Genomic DNA, 20957 nt, shown 5'->3' on the forward strand with positions numbered 1-20957 from the left:
AAACGGAACGTATAGACACAGAGAAGGAGACAACAGGACAGGCGTATTTTCACAGCTGGCTTATTGAAAAAAAAAAAAAAGAATTCAAATAAGAACAGATATAACAGATACGGCCAGTTAACAATTCATGGAGAATGAGAGAACAAATTCAAAATCTTCGCAGATATTCTATTTCTCTCTTAGATAGCGAAACGGAAGCGTTCCACACCGCCTCGCATGGAAACTGCGCGAGCTAGCATTCGGTTTTGATAAGAGAGAAGTAGGATATCTGCGAAGATTTTGAATTTGTTCTCTTCTTCATGAATTGTTAACTGACCGTATTTGTTATATATGTTCCTATTTAAAAGATCGTTCTTTCCCCAATAAACCAGTTGTGAAACGGCGCCTGTCCTGTTGTCTCCTTTTCTGTGACTACGTCCGTTTGCACCTACTTATTCATCATAATCCCTAACAGCAACATTACTCAGTCGCACTTGTGTTACATTTTTTTTTCAGTTCCTCTCTAACATGGGACTTTGTCTAGTAGCACAGACGTTTTATAAGGAAGTGGGCGCTGACCACAGCGAGTGTAGCGCTGACAGACGCACCTAAACAGTAGGGAAGGAGGAGAAGGTTGTGGAGAGCGCGCCAGAGGGGAGACAAGGCCGTCACGGGGGAAGACCACCAGTGGCGTTGTGACACGCATATATTGCTCCGTTAACCTTCTCGCTACTTTCAACTATTCTCTCTTCTCACAAGAAAGCCATGGCGGCTCAGCTGGAGCCATTTGGCAATCCGACCCCGCCGTGGTGGTGTAGTGGTTAGGGCGCTCGACTACTGCGCCCAAGGATGCGGGATCGAATCCCGGCCACGGCGGCCGCTTTTCGATGGAGGCGAAAAACAAGATGCCCGTGTGCTGTGCGATGTCAGTGCACGTTAAAGAACCCCAGGTGGTCGAAATTTCTGGAACCCTCCCTACGGCATCTCTAGCCTGAGTCGCTTTGGGACGTTAAACCCCATGAACCAAATCAAACCAGATGCATTTTCTTTTCCTTCCTTTAGTCACAACCACCCGAGTGATGCCCCATTAGGTAGTCTTGTGTGCGCAGTCTTCGAGTTCTGACACGTGTTCCGACTGTCATCAGCCCAAGCCTGTTGCAGACGGTGCGAGATGGAAATATGTTTGTCTCGCCCAAACTCCCAACCAGCGTAGCGCTGTTCTAGTTTTTGGGTACAACTGAGACTATCTGGGCTAGACATCTGCAGTCGTCAAAGTCGCCAATACCCTACTGTCGCTGCTGTATTATTGAAATATGAAATTATGAAATATGAATATGAATATGAATTATGAATATGAATATGAATTATGAATATGAAATATGAAATGAATGAAATTATTGAAATGAAATTGAAATGAAATGTTCCCTGAGGCTAGGAGTGACAAGTGCAATCTTTGTGGGGCGAGAGGGACCCTCGACCACATAATATAGGAATGCCCGTATTCTCCCAGGAGGACGAACAATTAGAGACACCTGGGAGACCCTGCTGCGCAGCTCGGACCCTGAGCTCCAGCTCCTACTCGTCCAACTGGCTGAAGAGGCTGCTGGGACCCAAGACCTCCCGGCCTGCCTTTGAGGCGGCGGCACCCGCCCCTTGACCTGCGTGTCGGGGGGTGGGTAGATCACCTTATCTGTTGGACATTAAAGTTTAGTCCATCCATCCATCCATCCCACTTTGGTCACATGTTATAGTCTTACTCTGTTATTTAAAATTTGTGCTTAGTTCTGGTGCGCATTTAGCTTACTGCAAAGCCCCAGGGCATGTTTTCTTTCGATCCATCTATTCTGGTTCGTGAAATAAACCTTACATCGATTAAAATGAAGAAAAAAGTTCGCAGGATTATTATCACTGCGCAACTCTAGACTGAGCGACAGCTGGTGACGTTTTCACGCGTTGTGTCGAGATCCGAGGACGGCGCTGGAAATGCTGACTGACCTTTGACGAGGACCGATGTCGCGCGCCGTCTTCGTGGTCATGTCCCCTCCGCCGCCGCACACGTACGCGTGGAAGCTGAAGCAGGGGTTTGCAGACTGGTCGCGGGTGCTCAGGATATGGCGCGCGTGCTCGACGCAGTCGCGGGTGTCGCATACGCCGTGCTTGGCCACGTACGGCGTGCGTAGCAGCTGCTGCGCTACGAACACGCACAGCGCGGCCACAAAGAGCGCCAGTGTCACGAGCGCCAGCACAGCCATGTACAAGTGGCCACTCTCGCTAGTGGCCACCGTGATGTGGTCGCCGGTAGTCGTTCGATGCTGCTGAACAGGAAAGAGCGGAAAAATGCTGGGGCTGGAGAGGGGAGGATGTCGAGAGACTGATAGAAGTTGTTGGGAGGTTGCAAAAATGCTCGAGACGTCTGGAGGCCTACGGTGCTAGTGTTTAGTCAACGGAATATAGCACCGCAGCAGCACGAGTTCAAATTTGGTTTCAGATATCATATATGTGGGCACAGATTTCGGTAAGATCGAGCATGTAATCGCATGAAATCATGAATAGAAAAAATATAAAAGAATGTTTATTGATCTGTATTGGGCCGACTGCAGAAAAGAGGGAAAGAACAAATTGTGAGAAACATTGCTTAAAAGTAGTGATACGAGTGAAAGTTGTAAGAGTAGCTACGGTAACCTCTGTAATATCATCCGCGAGGTTTTCACATTTTTTTTTCTTAAGTTAGGTTTTAGGGAAAGGCAAGCGCTCTATACTTTTGGGTGGACAGCACTGACTGGTGGACACCTACACCTAATCAGGTCAATGTGACACCACCTTTTGAGTCAACACCTAATCAGGTCAAGTTCACGTTTTCATATTTAATAATAATAATAACCCGGGTTCAATCCCGACCGTCGGCGGCTGCGTTTCGATGGAGGCGGAACGAAGAGGCGTCCGTGTTCTGTGCGATGTTGTTGTTGTGGCTGTAGGAAGAAGGAAAAGAAAATGCGCGGGCCTGCTACTGGCTCTGTAGCGGAGCCACCTCCGCTGCCTCGTGCGGACGAAGAGAAAATAAAGAAAAAGAAGAGGGAGAGGAAGACGCGCGCCTCAACAACAGCCATCGTCCACCATATAAGCGGTGGCGGGTGCAATGACGGCCTACAACAGATAAAAATTCGGTGGCTGGCTAGCCCCCGCCCCAAGCGGCGTTGACCTACCGTCCCAGCCCCGTAGAGCCAGGAAGTGCATGGTAAAAGCACCCCAAGTGGTCAAAACTTCCTGAGCCCTCCACTACAGCGTCTCATAGCCTCAGCTGCTTTGGGACGTTAAACCCCAATAATAATAATAATAATAATAATAATAATAATAATAATAATAATAATAATAATAATAATAATAATAATAATAATAATAATAATAATAATAATAATAATAATAATTAGTTGACAGGAAAGGCGAAGTACCAGTCACTTTCTGTGGACACCTGAACCGCGCCGTAAGGAAAGGAAGGTGGGGTGAAAGTGGAGAGAGAAAACAAAAGTGCCGTAGTGAAGGGCTTCGGAGTAGTTTTGACCACCTGGGGATCTCTAACGTGCTCGGACATCGCACAGCACACAGACGCCTCTCCGCTTCTCCAGGAGGAGGATAAAATTTATTTTCGTCGACAGGAAGTAGTAAAATATTGTGGGGTTATAGCCATCAAGTGGCCATGAGCTCGTGGCTCTCGGCGACTTCTAAGGCTCTTGCCACGACACGATCTGTGCGTCCGAGTCGGAGCTGAGCAACGCGGCCTCCCACTGGTCTTTGTAAACCTGCGGGGGGTCGTGAGGGCAAGCCCAGAGAATGTATGAGAGAGTGCGTTTTGGCCACATAGCATACAGAATGAGGAGTAAACCCCAGGATATATGCTAGCATATATCGCAAAGTTCGGGTGAGTGTTCGTTTGGAGTTGCCTCCACGCAAACTATTGGGGTTTCGTAAGGGAAATATGCGCGGGAGGAGAGATAAGTCTACCTTAGCGGTAGTGCATGGTGATGTCATGAAACGTACCCATACAATCTCGCACCGTCCGCAGAATGGGTGTCATGTCAAGGTCACACCACCTTTCTGAAAGTCAAGCAGGACATGTTTTGGGAACTGAATCTGTCCTCTGGCTCATTGAAAGCTCATCGCTAGCCCACGGTGACATTGTATATTGGTTTATAGGAAAAGAAGGCATAGCATCTGATACATTTTCTCCGTGGACACCTGAGTCATATAGCACCCCACCGCTCTTTCTCTTGAAGGTCAAATCTGGCCCGCCGATGACTTTGGCTCCTACTATGCCACTAAAGCTGGCGGGGTGGAAGAGGTTGTGAAGGGTGGTAGTTCGCCCTACGGGGCTGGGACGGTAGGTTAACGCCGCTTGCGGCGGGGGCTAGCCAGCCACCGAATTTTATCTGTTGTAGGACGTCATTGCACCCGCCACTGTTTCGGTGGTGGACGAGGGTTGTTACGGCGCGCGTTTTAACGCGGTAGCGTTAAGGAGCTCGTGTCGCAGAAAAGCCGGTGTCGTCGGCGTCGTTGGCAGTGAGCGATAAATCCCGGCATGCACTTCATAAATAAACACAGAAGAACCCCTCCTCGCAATGTGCGGCGCTGCCCCGACACGTGGCGCGCCACTCGCCCCTGACGTTTCGCCGTGCACCCTCACGGGTTGTAGAATCAAGCGTCTTTCCTTTCTTTAGATCACTATCTTCGCTCACCCGCTTCTCCCCTTCGGGCCGCGCGGGTACCGGTGCGAGGATGCCCCAATACCCTTGCGTTTAGTAAGTTTTCTCGACGAGGTGCAATAACGCTATCGCGTTCCACTCTTGAAGGCGAAGCTTAAGCGTCCTCCAAATTTTTTCTCTCCGTCTTCCTTTTCCTTTCTTCTCTATTTTCTCTTCTGTCACTACGGCTCCTCTTTCTCTCTTTCCACTTTCACTCCCACCTTCCGCCCTTCCCTTACGGTGCGGTTGAGGTGTCCACAGAAAACAAGTGAGACAGTTGCCGCGCCTTTCCCTTCCTATAAATCGATCAGGCAGCGGAGGTGGCTCAGCTACAGAGCCAGTAGCAGGCCCGTGCATTATCTTTTCCTTCTTTCTACAGGCACAACAACAACAACAACACTACAGCTTCCGCTCGGGTGTACAAATGGCTCTAGCTGAGCCACCACCGCTGCTTCGTGCCGCAAGATAAGAAAAGAGAATTGAGAGGAAAGAGAGAAATGCTTGCCCCGAAGGGCCGGGAGCAGGTGCACCGCAATCTCTATAGGTTTATGTGAGTTGATATATGAATCCGCATATATTGGCCAATGCCGTTTGTGACATCAAACCCTGCAAACCAAGCCAAGCGTAAATTGGTCTATGTGGGGGAATGGCTGATCATGTGGGGATTTCTGCGGGAACTGTTTTCGCAAAACTAAGTTGGCGCTCTCAAGAATGTGTGGTCTGTATCTGTTGGGTTTATGACATGGATTAAAACTGAAATATAGGTCAGTCAGTGTATTCAGTAGGTCGGAAATATTAGTCTCGATGAAATCGTTACCGAATAACTGCTGGAGAGACGACTAGATGGTTATATATTGGCAGACCAATTAAGTACATCAATCCATAGCGTTTTGTGAGTGATAGGCTCATATTCGACGACTCGTGAAGAAATAGTTGGTTACTTTAACTCACTTCTCCTTGGCTGGCCTGCGATCCTTGTCGACCTCTCGATGTAAGTGACATCGCGATCTGGCGGGGGGAAGGAATCAAGCGAACACTCCATCGGCTTCCGCGCGATGCTCGCCGGTTAAGCCTTGGGGCGGCGTCATCTGCGACAGAAAAGAGATTCGTTGATCACCACGGTGGTGGTGGTGGTGGTAGAAACATTTACTGACAATATTACAGAGGGTAGGGGCGTTGTCCTCTACCTGGCATTTGAGAGCCCCCGCCATGTACGGAGGGCCTTCTTACAAAGCAAAGAAAAGCCCTTCGAGGGCTATCCGAGCGAGAGCGCATGCAATAATCTTGCTCTGGTTCTTATAGGAGGTACTGGTGAGTAGCTTCTTCCAGTAATATAGGGCCACCTCTGGTGAAGGAGGGTGAGGGAATGAGGGGCAGGTGGGTAGTGTGTGTAGAAAGCCGCCAGGTTTGCCACAAAGCTTGCAGGAAGAAGAAAACTGGTCAGGAAAGCGGGCTAGGAGAAGGATGGGGTATGGGGTTGTGCGAGTTAGTAGATTGCGCCAATGGGCAGCTTGTGTTATTGCGAGATTTGGGGCAGGCGGTGCGTAAGTCCTTTTATTTTCGCAGTGACGCTGCAATGGAGTCAAGCTCGCTGCGAGACAAATGTCTCTCAAACTGTCCGCATTTTTGGCATGTGGATCCAGAGCCATGGGGAATGCCCATACACTATCATAGGGCTCACCCGCGCCACAGACTAGATCTGCAGAATGATCCGCCGCATCACCAACCTGCGGGTCCGTCTTAAGGAACGGGGACGCATTACGCGTGGTGACAGTGCTCATCGATCAGGGGTAGACATACAACTTAACCTTTCAGAATACCATTAGGACGAAAGAGCAAATAGAAGGCCAAATCCGCAAGGCTTATAAAATCGCATTTGGTCTTCCGAACTCTGCGCCAACCGATGCAATTCATGCCATGAACTCCTTCGGTACCTATGCGGAGTACAAGGAAGCCCTCATAACTACTCAAGAACACCGCCTGCGCAACAGCTGTGCAGAAATTAGGACCCTTAAATGGCTGGGACGTCACCCCTCACAAGAATATTCACACTGCGGGCCAGGCTACCTTTGGTCATCCGCGGAGAGTACCACGTCCTCCCAATTCCAACCAATATGGACACCTTATACCACGGTTTACGGCGAAAAGCTCGGGTCAAGCAAATACAACATAAGTTGATAATTTGCAAAGTAAACATTCTTTATACTGACGCCAGTCCCTACGAAAGTCGGGCGGCTGTAATAGCAACCGTCACAACCAACCTCGGGGAGGAATAAGCAACGCCACTGTCCAAAACCGCAACAGCATAGTGGATGCCGAGGAAGTCGCAACCGAGAAAGCACGCTCACACCACCGGGCAAATGACTACTTATCATGAGCGACTCACAACAAGCCTGCAAGGCTTACCCCAATGGGGAACTCTGCCACGCGGCCGCCCACAGCATGAGGAATCACACTTCTGGTACACACACCCGTCACGGTATTCTCTGGATCCTAGCCCACGAAGGCATATAGGGCAATGAGGCGGCTGGCAGGAAAGCTCGAGGTCGTACATTCCGAGCCCCGTCGCTTCCCACCTTCGAATCTTCGTCTCCACTAACTTACGGCGAAATCATACCCACTCACCAGGAAGCCACTATATGGCGGAACATGCAAGCCCGCACACTGACAAACCTAGCTCGACACAATAAGATCTGAACTTCGCAATACTCAAATGCATGTCCGGCCTTCGGAGAGATTTCCGATATCCGCCGCATGGTTCGGAACTCCCTCGAGCAGCGTAAAATGAACAGGTTACAAGAACTCAGTTATGAAGAGTGGGAGGTGAATATGGCTCATGCAGAGCTCCCCCTCAGTGCTAGCTAATCTGTCAGGCCTGGAGGGCCGTATTCGCCAATGATTTTCCGGTCTTGGGTGAATCACCCCGCGTAATTACTTTATATAAATAAAGTCTATTCTCTGTCTCTCTCTCTCTCTCTCTCTCTCTCTCTCATTTTTGTAATTACGTAAGGCGCGAGCAATGCCCTCGACGAAGGCATCATCATCCGAACATTGCGGGTAGTTTTCGTGCGGCCATTGCTTTGTGTTTAAATTTAACGCAACAGAAGCTAAACTAAAATAATTAGGTGAGAACTATAGGTATATTACGGTTTGAATACCATGATTAGATAAAAAATGGGACAGGAATTAGTAGAACAAAATGAGTAGAATGTGAGGGGACTGTGCAAATGAAGTAACGACGGTTTGGTTCAAATGGACCAGCAGCCTAAAAGTGTAGACACAGGTTCTGGTGACCCAGGATGATGTCGATCACTGCCGAGTCTTGCACCGTGGGCGTTGCTGAGTAAGTGGCAAATGTGTACCATATATGTACCCACAGGTGGGCAACGGCACTTACGTCGGCCGCCGCCAGGTGGCGGAGAGCTGGAGTCGGTGTACTTGGCGGCCAGCAGCTCCATGAGGGCGCGCTGCTGGTCGGCCAGAGAGGGACGGTGCACTTTTAGCGCGGGAGGGAAGAGCATCACGCGCTTCTCCGGTGACTCGTCCTCGAACAGCCGGCGACTTGCAGTCGGCACGCCCGACGACGAACACCTGGCGCCCGCTAGCACATCGCGACACCAATCAATCAATCAATCAATCAATCAATCAATCAATCAATCAATCAATCAATCAATCAATCAATCAATCAATCAATCAATCAATCAATCAATAATCTTCTCCCAGACGAAGACAAGTCCACTTCTCGAAACGTTGGCTCGGCCTGCGAACTGAGGCACCCCCCCCCCTCTACCCTTGTTCATTGTTCTTTCTTAACTAGCACTAGTAATAGTTATAGCTAATGACTAACCAGTAAATAATCAGTACTAACGAATGACTGACTAGTCACTATCAATCAATCAATCAATCAATCAATCAATCAATCAATCAATCAATCAATCAATAAATTAATAAATCAATAAATAAATAAATAAATAAATCAATCAATCAATCCAGTCATGAAATCTGACACGAGAAAGCTTAGGTAGCTATTAGATTCATCCTAAATGATTGCTTTGATGCTTTCCCTCTAATCAGTGCGCAGCTTCACGCACGCGAAATAATTCTCTTGGAGAGTGTGGGGGACTGTGGTAGGGTTCGAAGGCGGGCCGGGCTGACTGTGCCAGTGGGTGGGCAATTCTCAGCTAGAGGACGTGATGTGGCGAGCACTTTTGGAGGGCAACTGGCTGCCCTCCATTGCATTTCCATTGCATATTTAAATTCGCCTTTGCCTCCAGGTTTTCGTTTCGCTGCTGTATGGGTCTTAGCCAGTGGAGGCTTTATGTGTAGGTACACATGGGATAGTCTATAGTTCGGTGCGCAGGCACTGAATAGCGCATCTAGAGTGCAGAAGTTGATCGAGGGGGTGACGGGTGTGTGAGCAATCTCCTGTTCAGGAGGATGCAGTGGAGGAGCTAGGGGTCTGGTGCGTGATACTTGGTGGCTTCACACTGTGAGGCTCCACGCAGACAATGCCGGTACTTTAGCCTGGTGCCATTTGTATACCGCTATCGTGTTAAAAGGTATATGCATTTGGAACTTTTCAGAAACTGCGAGACTTGTACACTTTGAAACGTTTGAGCAGAGCCCTCGGGTTGTCCTTCAAGCGGTTCTGTCCTTTGCGTACTCACTGGAAGAGTGGCGGCGTGGCTCGTGCAACGTAGTGGCGGTATCAGAGTCGGACGTCTTCGGGGTCGAGGTCGAGATAATGTGCTCGATGGTGGGCCGCAGGTCGATGGAGACGCGTCGATTCTTGGGTGGTGGTTCCCGCTCCACCATGGGGCTGAGTGGGAGCTTGCTGGCGTCCAGCGGAAGATTGTGGGCCTTGAGCACGTACTGCGCCAGGTGGCTCTGCACAGCCAAGTCATTGCAGCGAACAGCGTCACGATGAAATTATAGCTGCAGCGATCTTTCCTCATCCGAGGAAAGATTCAAGGACTAAATAACACCTCTACTTACGTTATGCTATTATTAGAGGTCCGGGACACAAGGTCGTGCTTACGAGTTGAAGAAATTAACGGGATGAACTGTGTGAGTAGTGAAAATGCTGATGGAAGTCTGAAGCAGACGGACTTTCCTAAAGCGGTGAGAGGATGACTTTAAGGCGCCAAATAGCTCTGCTGTCATAAGCGATCGAAATACCTCCGAGAGCGGAATTATCGAAATTGTTCCCTTCATTTGTCAGGTGCTCACAAATTAGCTCGGTTCTATGTCATTTTCGACGTTATTTCACTGTCGAGCTGCTGCCGCTATTCGGATCGTAAAGTAGCAAATATGTGTTTACATGACTACGTTGAGGAAATAGAATTTTGGTGTGAAGTTTTCTACCGAAGATACGGAAAACTCAGCGGTGGAGGGCCTCAGAAATTTTGACGACATGATGTTTTTTAATGTGAACTGGCATGTTACAGTGCATGGGTGCCCTAATTTTTGCCTCTATCGGAAAGCGGTCGCTGCGGCAGGGATTCGATCCTGCGTCCTTAGGATGAGCAGTTGAGTGCCCTAACCACTGAGCTACCGCGGCGGTGCGCGGCAGTATTTGTAAAGTAACATCACTCAGTCGTCTATACCCCTTCTCCCCGCTCATGCAAACACATGAACAAGGAAAAGCCAGCTTTATAGCCTGTAAAGGTACAGGTAGAACGCTCACTTTATTGCCCAGAAAACTCTCTTGAGAGCTGGTTCCACTGTGCTCGAAGTTCGGCGAATTACGAGACACCGAGCCGATAACAGGTTTTCCTGACGTCACGCTCGTCGACGCCACCTCTTGATCAGGAGCTGCGTGGTAGTTAGAACTAGAGGTATAGCAACAACCTCGCATTCAGAAGATGCTGGGTTCGATCCTCACTGCCACTGGTACCCACATGATTTCTATTAGTGCAAAGTTTCTGCAGCCTGCTGCCCGGCTATTGTGTGGCGAAATGTTCGAAAAGACGATTGAAAATCTATCCACGCAGGACCGAGGTCCGATTTGAGGCCCCTTTTAAGACGTGCGTGTTCATGCTGACACTGAAATGATTCGTACGAGTTTACTTTCCGGAGCCACGCACCCTGGATAATCAAGCACTAGGCCAGAGGAACAGCTTGTGCCCGTTTGAACGAACGAATGGGTAACCGATCGGTAATGGGAGTCGAGGCTATTACCTCCTGAAGTAGAGTTTGGTGCTCGCATAGGGGCTGCGGCACGAAATGAAATTGCTGAAGAGTGACCTGACCAGCAATTTGTCGCAGGTATGTACAGATCTTCGCTTAAGAAGCTTCCAAACTGCAGGATTTTCCTTGCGAGGTGGGCAAACAGGTGCATCTTATTTAACCATTCTCGACAGTGAGGAATATCCTAGGACTATCATTTAATTTACAGGACTGTCGAGCTCCGTATTCCCGACTGTGTTTCTCAGAACAAAACCGCATGAATTGAAAGCGTTTGATGACGTCTGCACTCAGGAATACTCACAAATGAAGGGGATGAAGAGATAAGGGTATGAATATGCGTTGGTTATTACACAACGGGTAAATCGAGTCTAAAGCAGGGCTAGGTAGAGGTGTGACCAAATGAGAATGTCACTGTTAGCTAGTCAGACTATACTGTGAAACTGCTACGGGCGGAGCAAGATTTGATCGCTTATTGTACATTGGAGCTTGCGTCTTTCCGATGCATATTTAATGGTTTTAATCGACACGAGAAAACAGTGTTGATTTGCAAACCGCCGATAAAGAGCAAGATGGCTTAGGATATCGGACGTTGGGAGTACCTCGTGGGTTGCTGCCTTGTGGCAGAGCTTTCTTAAGCTGTGGGCTATTATGCGCATATTATTTATGGAAAACCTGAGCGCAGAAACTACGGTAAAAAGCATCCTGTATACAGGACGAAACCAGATTCCCCCCCGTGTTTTTTTTTTTTTTTTTACTCCGAGAAACACAGCATTTCAACATAACATAAGAGAGCGAAGGAAGTGCAGTCTATTTCATAAACCATCAGGGCAGAGGGTATTAGAGAGGGGAGTGGTTACAAATAGTTAAAAAATCATAAAGTGCAGCAAAATAATTGGTGTTACAAAAATAGATGGCTTCTAGACACACAGTATTATCTAATGAACTATTCAATTGCTGGTTAATAATACATAATACCGATAAGCACAAGTCAAACGGCAACAGAAAAGAGAATGATTTTGACCTAGCGTCAAGTCGACACAAAACTGGCGAGGAACGACTAAAATATTACTGCGGCTAAATACGGAATCTCTGCCCCGCCCTACTCTTGTATTGTTTTAATCGTCAATTGCCATTTTATGCAACACATCACGGAAATACGGAGGGTATAGAAGGTACTGATAGTCTAATGAGGGGGAAAGAGTTCAGCTGTGATGTACTTCGAAGTCAGCTTACGAAGTTGAAATACGATGATATATCAGCAGGCTTCATAGTAACACCGTATTTCAGTGAAGCTTGCAAGTTTTATTAATTTATGGCTAGTGAGTTATCGACGGCACTTTTAGGATGTGCTCTTAGTGCAATAAGGAAGTTGAAACTTTGTGAATAAATTAACTAGAATTCATTGAGTTTAAAAGTGTAACGAGTCAGACGAGTGTAGTAAATGATCGTCATTTTTTACTGCGAATTCCTAAAACACTCTTCTGAGGTTTTGTACAGGCCTTACACGTCGATCCACGGGCGCTGGTACCAGGTACACCTCTAGCTGGCCTGTCACGAGCTCCGTCAGGATGGTCTGCTTCCAAGAATCGCACAGACATTGAACGGTCTGTTGCTTCTTCGTACTTTGAGGAGGTGACCTTCGTCGTGGGGTCTGTTACCGCAAGGGCCTCATCCGGAACTTCTGTCGCTTCTAAGTGCGTCAGCCAGGCTTCTTTAACCGACTGCTGATCAGGAGGCAATTCCTTTACTGTGTGACCCTTTACCGCCAAGTCCTCCGCAGACAAGTCTATTGCTCGGAGGTCCTCAGCACAGAGTTCATTTGCGGGGAGTTCTTTCGCTGGGAGAGACACTGAAACGAGGTTATTTTCATGGAGATCCTTCTCGGACAGCCTTTCCATCGATGGGGACTCTATTGTATTATTTTTCGATACCACTTTTGCTGCGGCATTGCACAAAGAAAGATCTATTGCCAGTTCGTCCTCCCTGGAGGGAGCGTTTGACAGAAGCTCTTTCATCGCATAGACTCCTGCAGCAATGTCCTCTGCAGGGGGATTTATACCCGGGAGGTTCGCTGACGGGAGGTGCTCTTCAGGTACATGTTTTATCGGGAGCTCTTTCGCTGGGAGGTTTTCTAAAAAATTCTCCGGGCGGTCGTCTTTGAAGAAACTTTTTGCCATGTTTTTAGCTGCAAGATCTTTCACGGAGGCGTTCTTTGCATGAATACCTTTTCTCGAGTGGCATGGTAACGCCAGCTCATTCACCGAATGGTCTTCAGCCGATGAGTGAGTTTTATTTCTCGCTGGTTTGCCTTGCACAGGTGCCTCTGAAAAGTCGTCTTCCATGCCCAGTGTCGGCGTGCCTTGATGACTTGTATCCTTTGAGCGATACTTGAGACGCCTGGAGTCACTTTCGTGCGGCTTCCTGGTCCTGGAAGAACGCCTTCTGCCCGCTCGCTTGCCGAAACTTTTGGCCGATATCTTAGAGCTTGAGTCAACGCTGGTTAGGTCTGAGGATGCGTTTTGAGACTTCAGGACACTGTTCGAGTCCCTCGGCGTGTCATTAGGAGACACCTTCCTCCCAGGTTGCGGCTTTTCACCCATCTGCATTCAGAAAGTTTACCGTTGCACAAAGGGGAAAAGTTACAATTGAGGCAGCGCAGTAGAAAAACCTTAACCTTTTCCCCGACCACCACGAATAAAGGAATAATAGGCCAAGAAAGAAGCTAGCTTTAAAACTTTTTTGTAGCTAAATTCCAAGTAGACGTTTCGTTCAAACTTCCCTTACCGTATGCTTATATGCTGTGCGGCAGGCACTGTCATCGCGGGCGAGCCAGCGCTGTTCCTGAGTATGGGGTCCAGATGCCGATACTTTGGGAAACCATGAGAGCTACACTGACCGGTGAATGCGGTGTGCGTATCTTTATGTGCTCACAGCGCTCACCGCGTGCGCATATGAGGTAAAGGAGTATGTAAGAGGTACGAAGAGCTGGTGACTAGATATTTGTTCCTCGAATAAAAACGGGAATGACATAAAACCAATGTGTTTGAATATGCTTAAGTTGGGGAAGATTTAAGTTAGAGCAAAAAGCAATTTTCATTAAGATGCACATCGGAGGAACTATATGACTACAATACCAGAAGAAAAGAGGGTTGTTGTTCCGTCGGGATGGCGCAGTGGTTACGGCGCTCGACTACTGTGCCGAGGGATGTAGGATCGATGTCCGGCCTCGGCGGCCGCTTTTCGATGACGGTGAAAAGCAAGGCGCCCGTGTGCTGTGCGATGTCAGTGCACGTTAAAGAACCCCATGGGGTCGAGATTTCCGGAGTCCTCTACTACGGCGTCTCTCATAGCCTGAGTCGCTTTGGGACGTTAAACCCCACAAACCAAACCAAAACAGAGTTGTGTGTGTGTTATTAAATAGCTGTATGGCTTTTAATGAGTGTTGTACAAACTTTGCTGATTAACTTCTCACTATAAGGTGCTTAGACTACTAATTCCATGGCAAGGTACAGGATCGTCCACTTCTAGCTAAAACACAATCGCTCTCTTCTAAGCGTCGTGGCGGCGAACTGGCTGCGCAGTGAAGACAAATGGCAGGCTATGTGAAACGCCACCGCCAGGTCGCTCTGTGTTTGCACCACTTATTCGCTCCTATATGCGGCCGCGTCGGTAGCAATGGCACTTTGAAAACACTGGCTGTGTCTCAGCTAGAAGTGGACGACCCTGTAGATGCCTTCACTCTCCAGAATAAGCTCTGTCCTCGCACTGCAGCTGACTCGGCGCGCGTTTTCAATACTACTTTATGCGTCAGATACAATATACATCACCGCTTTCTCGAATATTCTCAATCATAAGAATAACATATGGCTACGCTTGCATGCCATGCTATTCACGCAAAGCTCTGTTGGGGCAACCTACGGTAAATGCATAGCCTCACTCCAGAAGTAAGTACGTCTACTTTCCTTTGCTAAACCTGGCGTTTGTCAGGAGGGCACAGCGATACTAGACGCAATTACGTTGGGAAAGAAAAGTACTGCGAAAAACAAAAATACGCTGCCACGGAACAGCAAATTGACAGCACCCTAGCACTGTAAGAGCTCCCTGTAAGAGACCCTTGAAAACCAGAAGCGAAAAGCCCCGTTTCGCATTTTGTATTTACCTCGAATAAACGCAGAGGTCGTCCGTGTGGGCACAACGTTTCCTTCGGCCGTTCCGCGTGGAGGTGTTCAAAGAATGAATTGCCACCTCGTCGATGCGGTGAAATCGTGACTGATCTGATTGAGAAGCCTTCTTCTTCTTCCTTGACATATACCTTATTAGCGGCACGAGAGATGCGTGAGGTGTCGGGACATCTTTTTCATTGTCTTCAGCATGATGGCAGAGCGGCAGTACGGCTTTCTGCGCTCCGGCCAGTTTCGCAGTGGCGAACAGCCATCTTTACCAGATTACAACCACGTTGCAGAATCAAGGTATTATTGAATTGCAGTGGATGACATTAGAGAAGGGTCATTTTGTTTCAATTGTTGCCTTTCCTTTCATCATTATACCATACTTTCGCGATTCTAAGCACATCCCCCCTTCCCATCTGCAAAAAGAACAAAAAATCTTGCACGTGAATCAAAGCACCCTTCTGTAGCAAGGGAAAGCGCGTAGACAAGCTTGCCAGAGCATTGTCACTCAGTCGTCGAGCCAGAGCCGTAGGAGTGCAGAGGTGGCGCTGCGTCCGCGGCGTGACTTCTTCATTCATTCATTCATTCATTCATTCATTCATTCATTCATTCATTCATTCATTCATTCATTCATTCATTCATTCATAAATCTTTATTCATAAAGATGACCTGAGGCCTAGAGGGGAAGGCTTCATGTGTTGTTGCGTTACGGCACTCCACTACAGCCGGCGCCACAGAACGATAAACCGCCCGAAAGCGGACCTGCTAATTTTATCAGCGTGTTGTCACGTGTACCTGGGCTCGGCGGATCTTGGTGGGTTTCGCGGTCATAGCGGGCCCGTGTTGCTTTGTTTGGGGCCATAAAGGAAGCCGGAATGAGATTGAAGAGATCAGCTTCCGCGACTATAATCACGTTAGCTGAAGATGTTCGCTAAGTTTCTTCACCAAATGAATGCTACGTTTCGCGTCCGCCTCGTCTAGGTATCGCAGAGAGAAAGAGGGTTGAGGGCGGGGAATTTTAAGTTTTCTTTCGACTATAAGCACCACCCTCCACCCCACTTTCGGCGCTGCGATCGTGAGAAAAAAAAAGGGGGGGGGGGGGGGACTTAATGTCGAGTAAACAGGGTTATCACCACAGCAGCGCCCATAAGTAGGATAAATGCTTTATCTCCTTAAAATGTTCTACGCAAGCTACGCGACCACCTAATCTTATCGTTAGCCTCCGTTTGTTGTGCTGTTTTGGTTCCTTACCAACCCACACTGACTTCTGGTGAGAACGAGGCCCGCGACTTTTCTGGCGATGGTTGCATTGAGAACAGATGATTGTCTAACTGGACAGAAGTGATTACTTATACGTAAATAAACACTCTTGTACCAAATAAGTATTTATTTATTAGCATCCTTCACAGGCGCAGCCATGCATCTACAAATGAACTCAGTGCAATATGCACAGAAATTTCTTAATTGAAGAAACCTTTGTACTGGTCAGTGTTTCGAAATAATTTATTTCAAAATACCGCAGATCAGGGTCTGGCACTGGCAGAAGAGGCTCGCGCAGAGCATAGAGATAATATGATGAAACAATGATAAGTCGCCAACTAGCAGAGGCGCAACGAAAGAAGGAGGAGGAGGAAACAACTTTATTCAACGCATTACTAAGCGTCAAGAATGTCCTGAGCCAGGGTCACCAAGGCGAACTGATCATTCAGCTGGTCAGATGCTAACCAAACCCGCCACGTTGGGGAAGGAGGATGTGGAAAGTGGGATGATTGAATTGAGACAGGGCATGAAAACAAGCAATGTTCTAAATTTGCATAATGTTCGGAACAATTTGGGCACGCGGGGGAATGTCTGATTCGGTATAGAAACGATCTGGCAGGAGTAAGCAGAAACAACAAGACAGAGGCAAAACGGCAACACCTGTCCTTCCTGTGGCTTTGTTCTTTACGACTTGGAGCTACGTTGAAATTTTCAATTAGGGAGGATTCCATATTGCTACCACTTCTATAATTGCAGCCACGTCAGGTAATGACACAGAAATAAAGCACTTCGGCAACAAACTAGCCAAAATAAAGTATAGGTGACTTTTGAGCGTTCAAGTGTGCCGCGTACACCCCCTAAAATAGCAACTGGTACATGTTTTAAGAGAAACACTATTCGCCTCCTCCAAATTCGTCAGTGAGCACCGAAATTGTTTTGCCTATTTATCATGAAACAAACCAAACCGAAAAATCGAACTCCCATGTATAACATTCCACCTACATGCACGACGTATACCTTACGTCGGCCTGGCAGGCTGCGCAGACCGAACTGAAGTATCTCTCGCACAGTGTAAAATAACGTGTTGACGGTTACAAAAAAAAAAAAAAAAAAAGAAAAAAGAAAAAACCCGGTATATTCTGCTGCGTAGAACTAAAGAACTAGGAATTTTTAGAAACTCATAGCCCCAACAGGGATATCAGTTAGAATTTCACTTCGCTTTTTCAACATTCGTTCATCGCAAATGCGTACCAAGCCGGATTGAATGAGAGCAAGACTTTGAACATGTCCAAAACATGTCCTTGCTAATCAGAAAACACAGACCTACAAATTCTACAGACAACTTTCTCTGCGAGAACGCGACAACGGCGAAGGTTAAAATAACGACAGTTTTTTTTTATCTGCTGGGCCTGCTGATCGTAGGAATCGCTGCAAAAATAATCGCACCTGTTTTTACTTTCAAGCTGAAGAGTTGTGAAGACAGAAATGCGGGTGTACAGAACAGAAGTGTTTATTTCAGGAGTGGAAAAGAAACTCCATCGTCAGTAATAAAAGCCATGAGGTCATAAGCGCAGATAAAACACTTTCATTGTACAAAACCACGTAAATGACACTATAACCAGGCTGTGTGCTCAACTATGCTAAACATAAAGCACCGAAGGTAAGTACGTGTGCCCAATCAGGCATGCAGGTCATGATACGTGTAAAAAATGAAACATAACTATGAGCGCCGTTTTGATAAATCGGCTATGCCGTGACTTCAGTTGATACAGGCGTTGCCCAAGCTCTTGCGGCTTCAGATAAAGGGCAACATGCTTTGAATCAAAGCCATCGCCTCGGATTCGTCCGTTAACGCCATTTCCTGAACTTTCGATATCAGAGCCGAGCTCTCGCAGGCTCGGTTTAGTGCAATGGCACAACGCCTAGCCCGCATGTCATTAACCACGAAGTTAGCGGCGCAAGTGACAAATCCCATGTTACGACCGAGGACGTCTTGGATTATGGCTCTTTCCTCCTGCGCCTCTACTCCCATGGACCCGGATAGAGACATGTGTTGCATTGTCTCATTCTCCGCAAAGTCAGGAGCGAGGGATCGGAGAAGTTCGGTGTTCTCGGTGGGGTCGCAAGAACAGAAGTAAAACTCGCACAACGATTGGTTTGTGAGCACTGCCTCGGCCAGGAACCGCAAATTGTCGTGGCCGAAACGTAGCCTCCACACATGCAGTGTCCGAACGCTTGGGCTGGAGAATAGGGCGTCTAGAAGAGGGTGGTGCGACCCTTCCCCATTGAAGAGGCTCAAGTCGGGCTCCCGGACACCACCAAACTCGAGTTCTTTCAGTGCGGTGGCCTCGTTCAAGTACTGGTGCATTGCTTGAACCGTGGCGAGGTCGATGGCTTCTTGTGACACGAACAGTCGGAGCGTAGTCACTTGGCTCCAGCAACACGTCATCAACTGCCGTAGCGTATCGCGGAAGACGTCTACGCTGGGTGCTCTGGCAGAGCTAGCGGCGACGTGACGTAGAACTTCTGGGCAGTCTTCGAGAGAGCTGAGAAATGTCGAGGAGGCGAGGTACTGACCACGGATAGAGACTTTTCCGCGCATGCCAGCGTCCCGGATGGCTCTACCGACATGTGGCAGGTCTTCCTGAGCTATGCCACTCACGATGACCTCTCTGAGAGATTCCACCGTCATGAGGACTTGAAAGAACACACCGAAGTCGTCAGCAGTCAGCCCACTTAGGTTGATCGCAAGGAACGTAAGTGTCGTGTTTTCATTGAGCGCCTCGATCCATGAGCAAGCACATTTCGAAAAAGCAGGCGCCGCCCGCTCCAGGGCAAGTTCGGCACTCGGTGCTACTGGTGCTACCCACTGGCATCCGATTATGTCGAGGTACTCCAGGAAACAGTTCCGTGCCACGAGTCGAGAGAGCAGATAAGCGCACTCGTCGTCCAATATAAAGCCGATAAGCTTTAGCCTCATGATACTGCCGCTTGGAACCAATGCATCGACGATTGCCCTAACTTCTTCACAGGCTGCTGTCCTTTTGTCAACATCGCCAGTGACCGTGAGAATCAGCAGCTGACGGCAAGTGGTTAGGTAACGAGAGAATCTTACGGTGCCATCAGGATATAGCGAACAGAGTATGCTTATATGCACAGACAATTCCAGGATTGTGTCATTCCCTTTCAAGGCTGTGACCAGATTTCTCGCCTGCTCTTCGTCGTAACGAACACCCGGCATCGACAGCGTGGATATGTTTGCCGCAGCCTGCAGCAAGAGTGTCCGAAGTGGATTTACTATGCCGGGGAACTCGCCGCTGCCCGAGAACACCAGCTCCTGCAAGTGAGTTTTTGCGGCGATGGCGTCGAATAATTCTTGCCGTATAATGTCGTAGTGGTGGAAAGCGCCAAGGTTCAACTTTCGTACAGATGAATTTTGCTGAAACGCCCCGACGACGAGGTCACGACACTCACCGAGTTCGCCGCCTTCAATGATCACCTCGTCTAGATCTAGGCTCACCACACACCGATGCCTGGTTAGAAGAGAGTGGAAGAGAGCCCGCCCGTCGCGACTGCGTGCTTCTTGCTCGTGACCGCAACCTTGGTCCCGCACTCGCACCAGGGACAATTCTCCCGGACCCGACAGCTCCCGCAGCTGCAGTCCCACGTACCACAGACAGCGATTCCAGGAGGAGAGCTCTTCAAAAACGTAACACACGTCTTGGCATGTGTAGTTCCAGGTTGTGCAACGAAGCCCGAGCCTCACGCCCACCCGCTCTTCCACATCGGCGAGGCTGGATGGTCGCGCATCCCCGGCCATGATGTCTAGTTTCTATGGGTCAGTCAGGTGTTGCGACGGTAGACGCTTGTGTGATTAGCTTTGACACTTGATGTAAAAGACAGCTAGCGCTATAAACTCCGGGGCCTTGGTGGTCTGGCCCAAAAATGACGGTCACCAGCGCCCGCCTCTAGAATATATGCTTACAGCGGTATTAGTTCGATACTGCGCGCGCACGCTGTCGGTACTATCGTGATATATATGTATGAAAACTCGATATTTGATTGCCTCATGGTGACGTTCAAATACTCATATAAAGTATTCGAATGGTGTTTTCTCGGTTTACGCTGACGTAGCAGACCGAGAAGCTGATTTTTTGTTTGTTTGGAAATGCCTTATCAAAACTACTGTCTTCCTTGCGTGTATTGCTCGTGTTAACTTGTTCACTGCGCACTAAGAAACGGCGATTCATTCGTTCAAAATCAAACGCTTATGTAGGAGTTGGTTGTTCGTTGTTTTCAAAGATACTCAGTCCGGTAAGCCAACACTCTGAGATTCATTTGCCTTTCGTGACGCTTGACTATAGTATAGGAAAACATTAACAGCCAATCACTTAGATTTACACGGCATTAACGTCCCAACTTTACTTTTCTGCAGCATGCTACACTGGAATTGGAATTTTTTTTTCGCCTTGTTAACAACTTTGGAGATGAAGGTAAACAATTCTTGATGGTGCCGCGGGCATGAAATCCCAGGCTGTTCAAATTGTCTGCCCAGTAATGAAAAGTAATGGCAATGTACAGGTCTTATGTATGTATGGATGACCATTGCCAACACCTTGCCAAC

At 48.2% G+C, this 20957-nt stretch overlaps 1 protein-coding gene across 1 annotated transcript; it reads right to left on the reverse strand.

Annotated features, from left to right (window-relative positions):
• Window positions 1–17827: 17827 nt before the first annotated feature.
• Window positions 17828–20313, reverse strand: LOC146189711 (uncharacterized). The gene has a single exon (XM_084604485.1). The coding sequence runs from the start codon at window positions 20151–20153 to the stop codon at window positions 18129–18131; it is 2025 nt and encodes a 674-aa protein (XP_084460611.1). The 5' UTR covers window positions 20154–20313; the 3' UTR covers window positions 17828–18128.
• Window positions 20314–20957: the final 644 nt, after the last annotated feature.

The sequence above is a fragment of the Amblyomma maculatum genome, chromosome 5 (assembly GCF_055883805.1).
Source record: "Amblyomma maculatum isolate TAMU_Amacu chromosome 5, ASM5588380v1, whole genome shotgun sequence".
Taxonomy (NCBI): Eukaryota; Metazoa; Arthropoda; class Arachnida; order Ixodida; family Ixodidae; genus Amblyomma; species Amblyomma maculatum.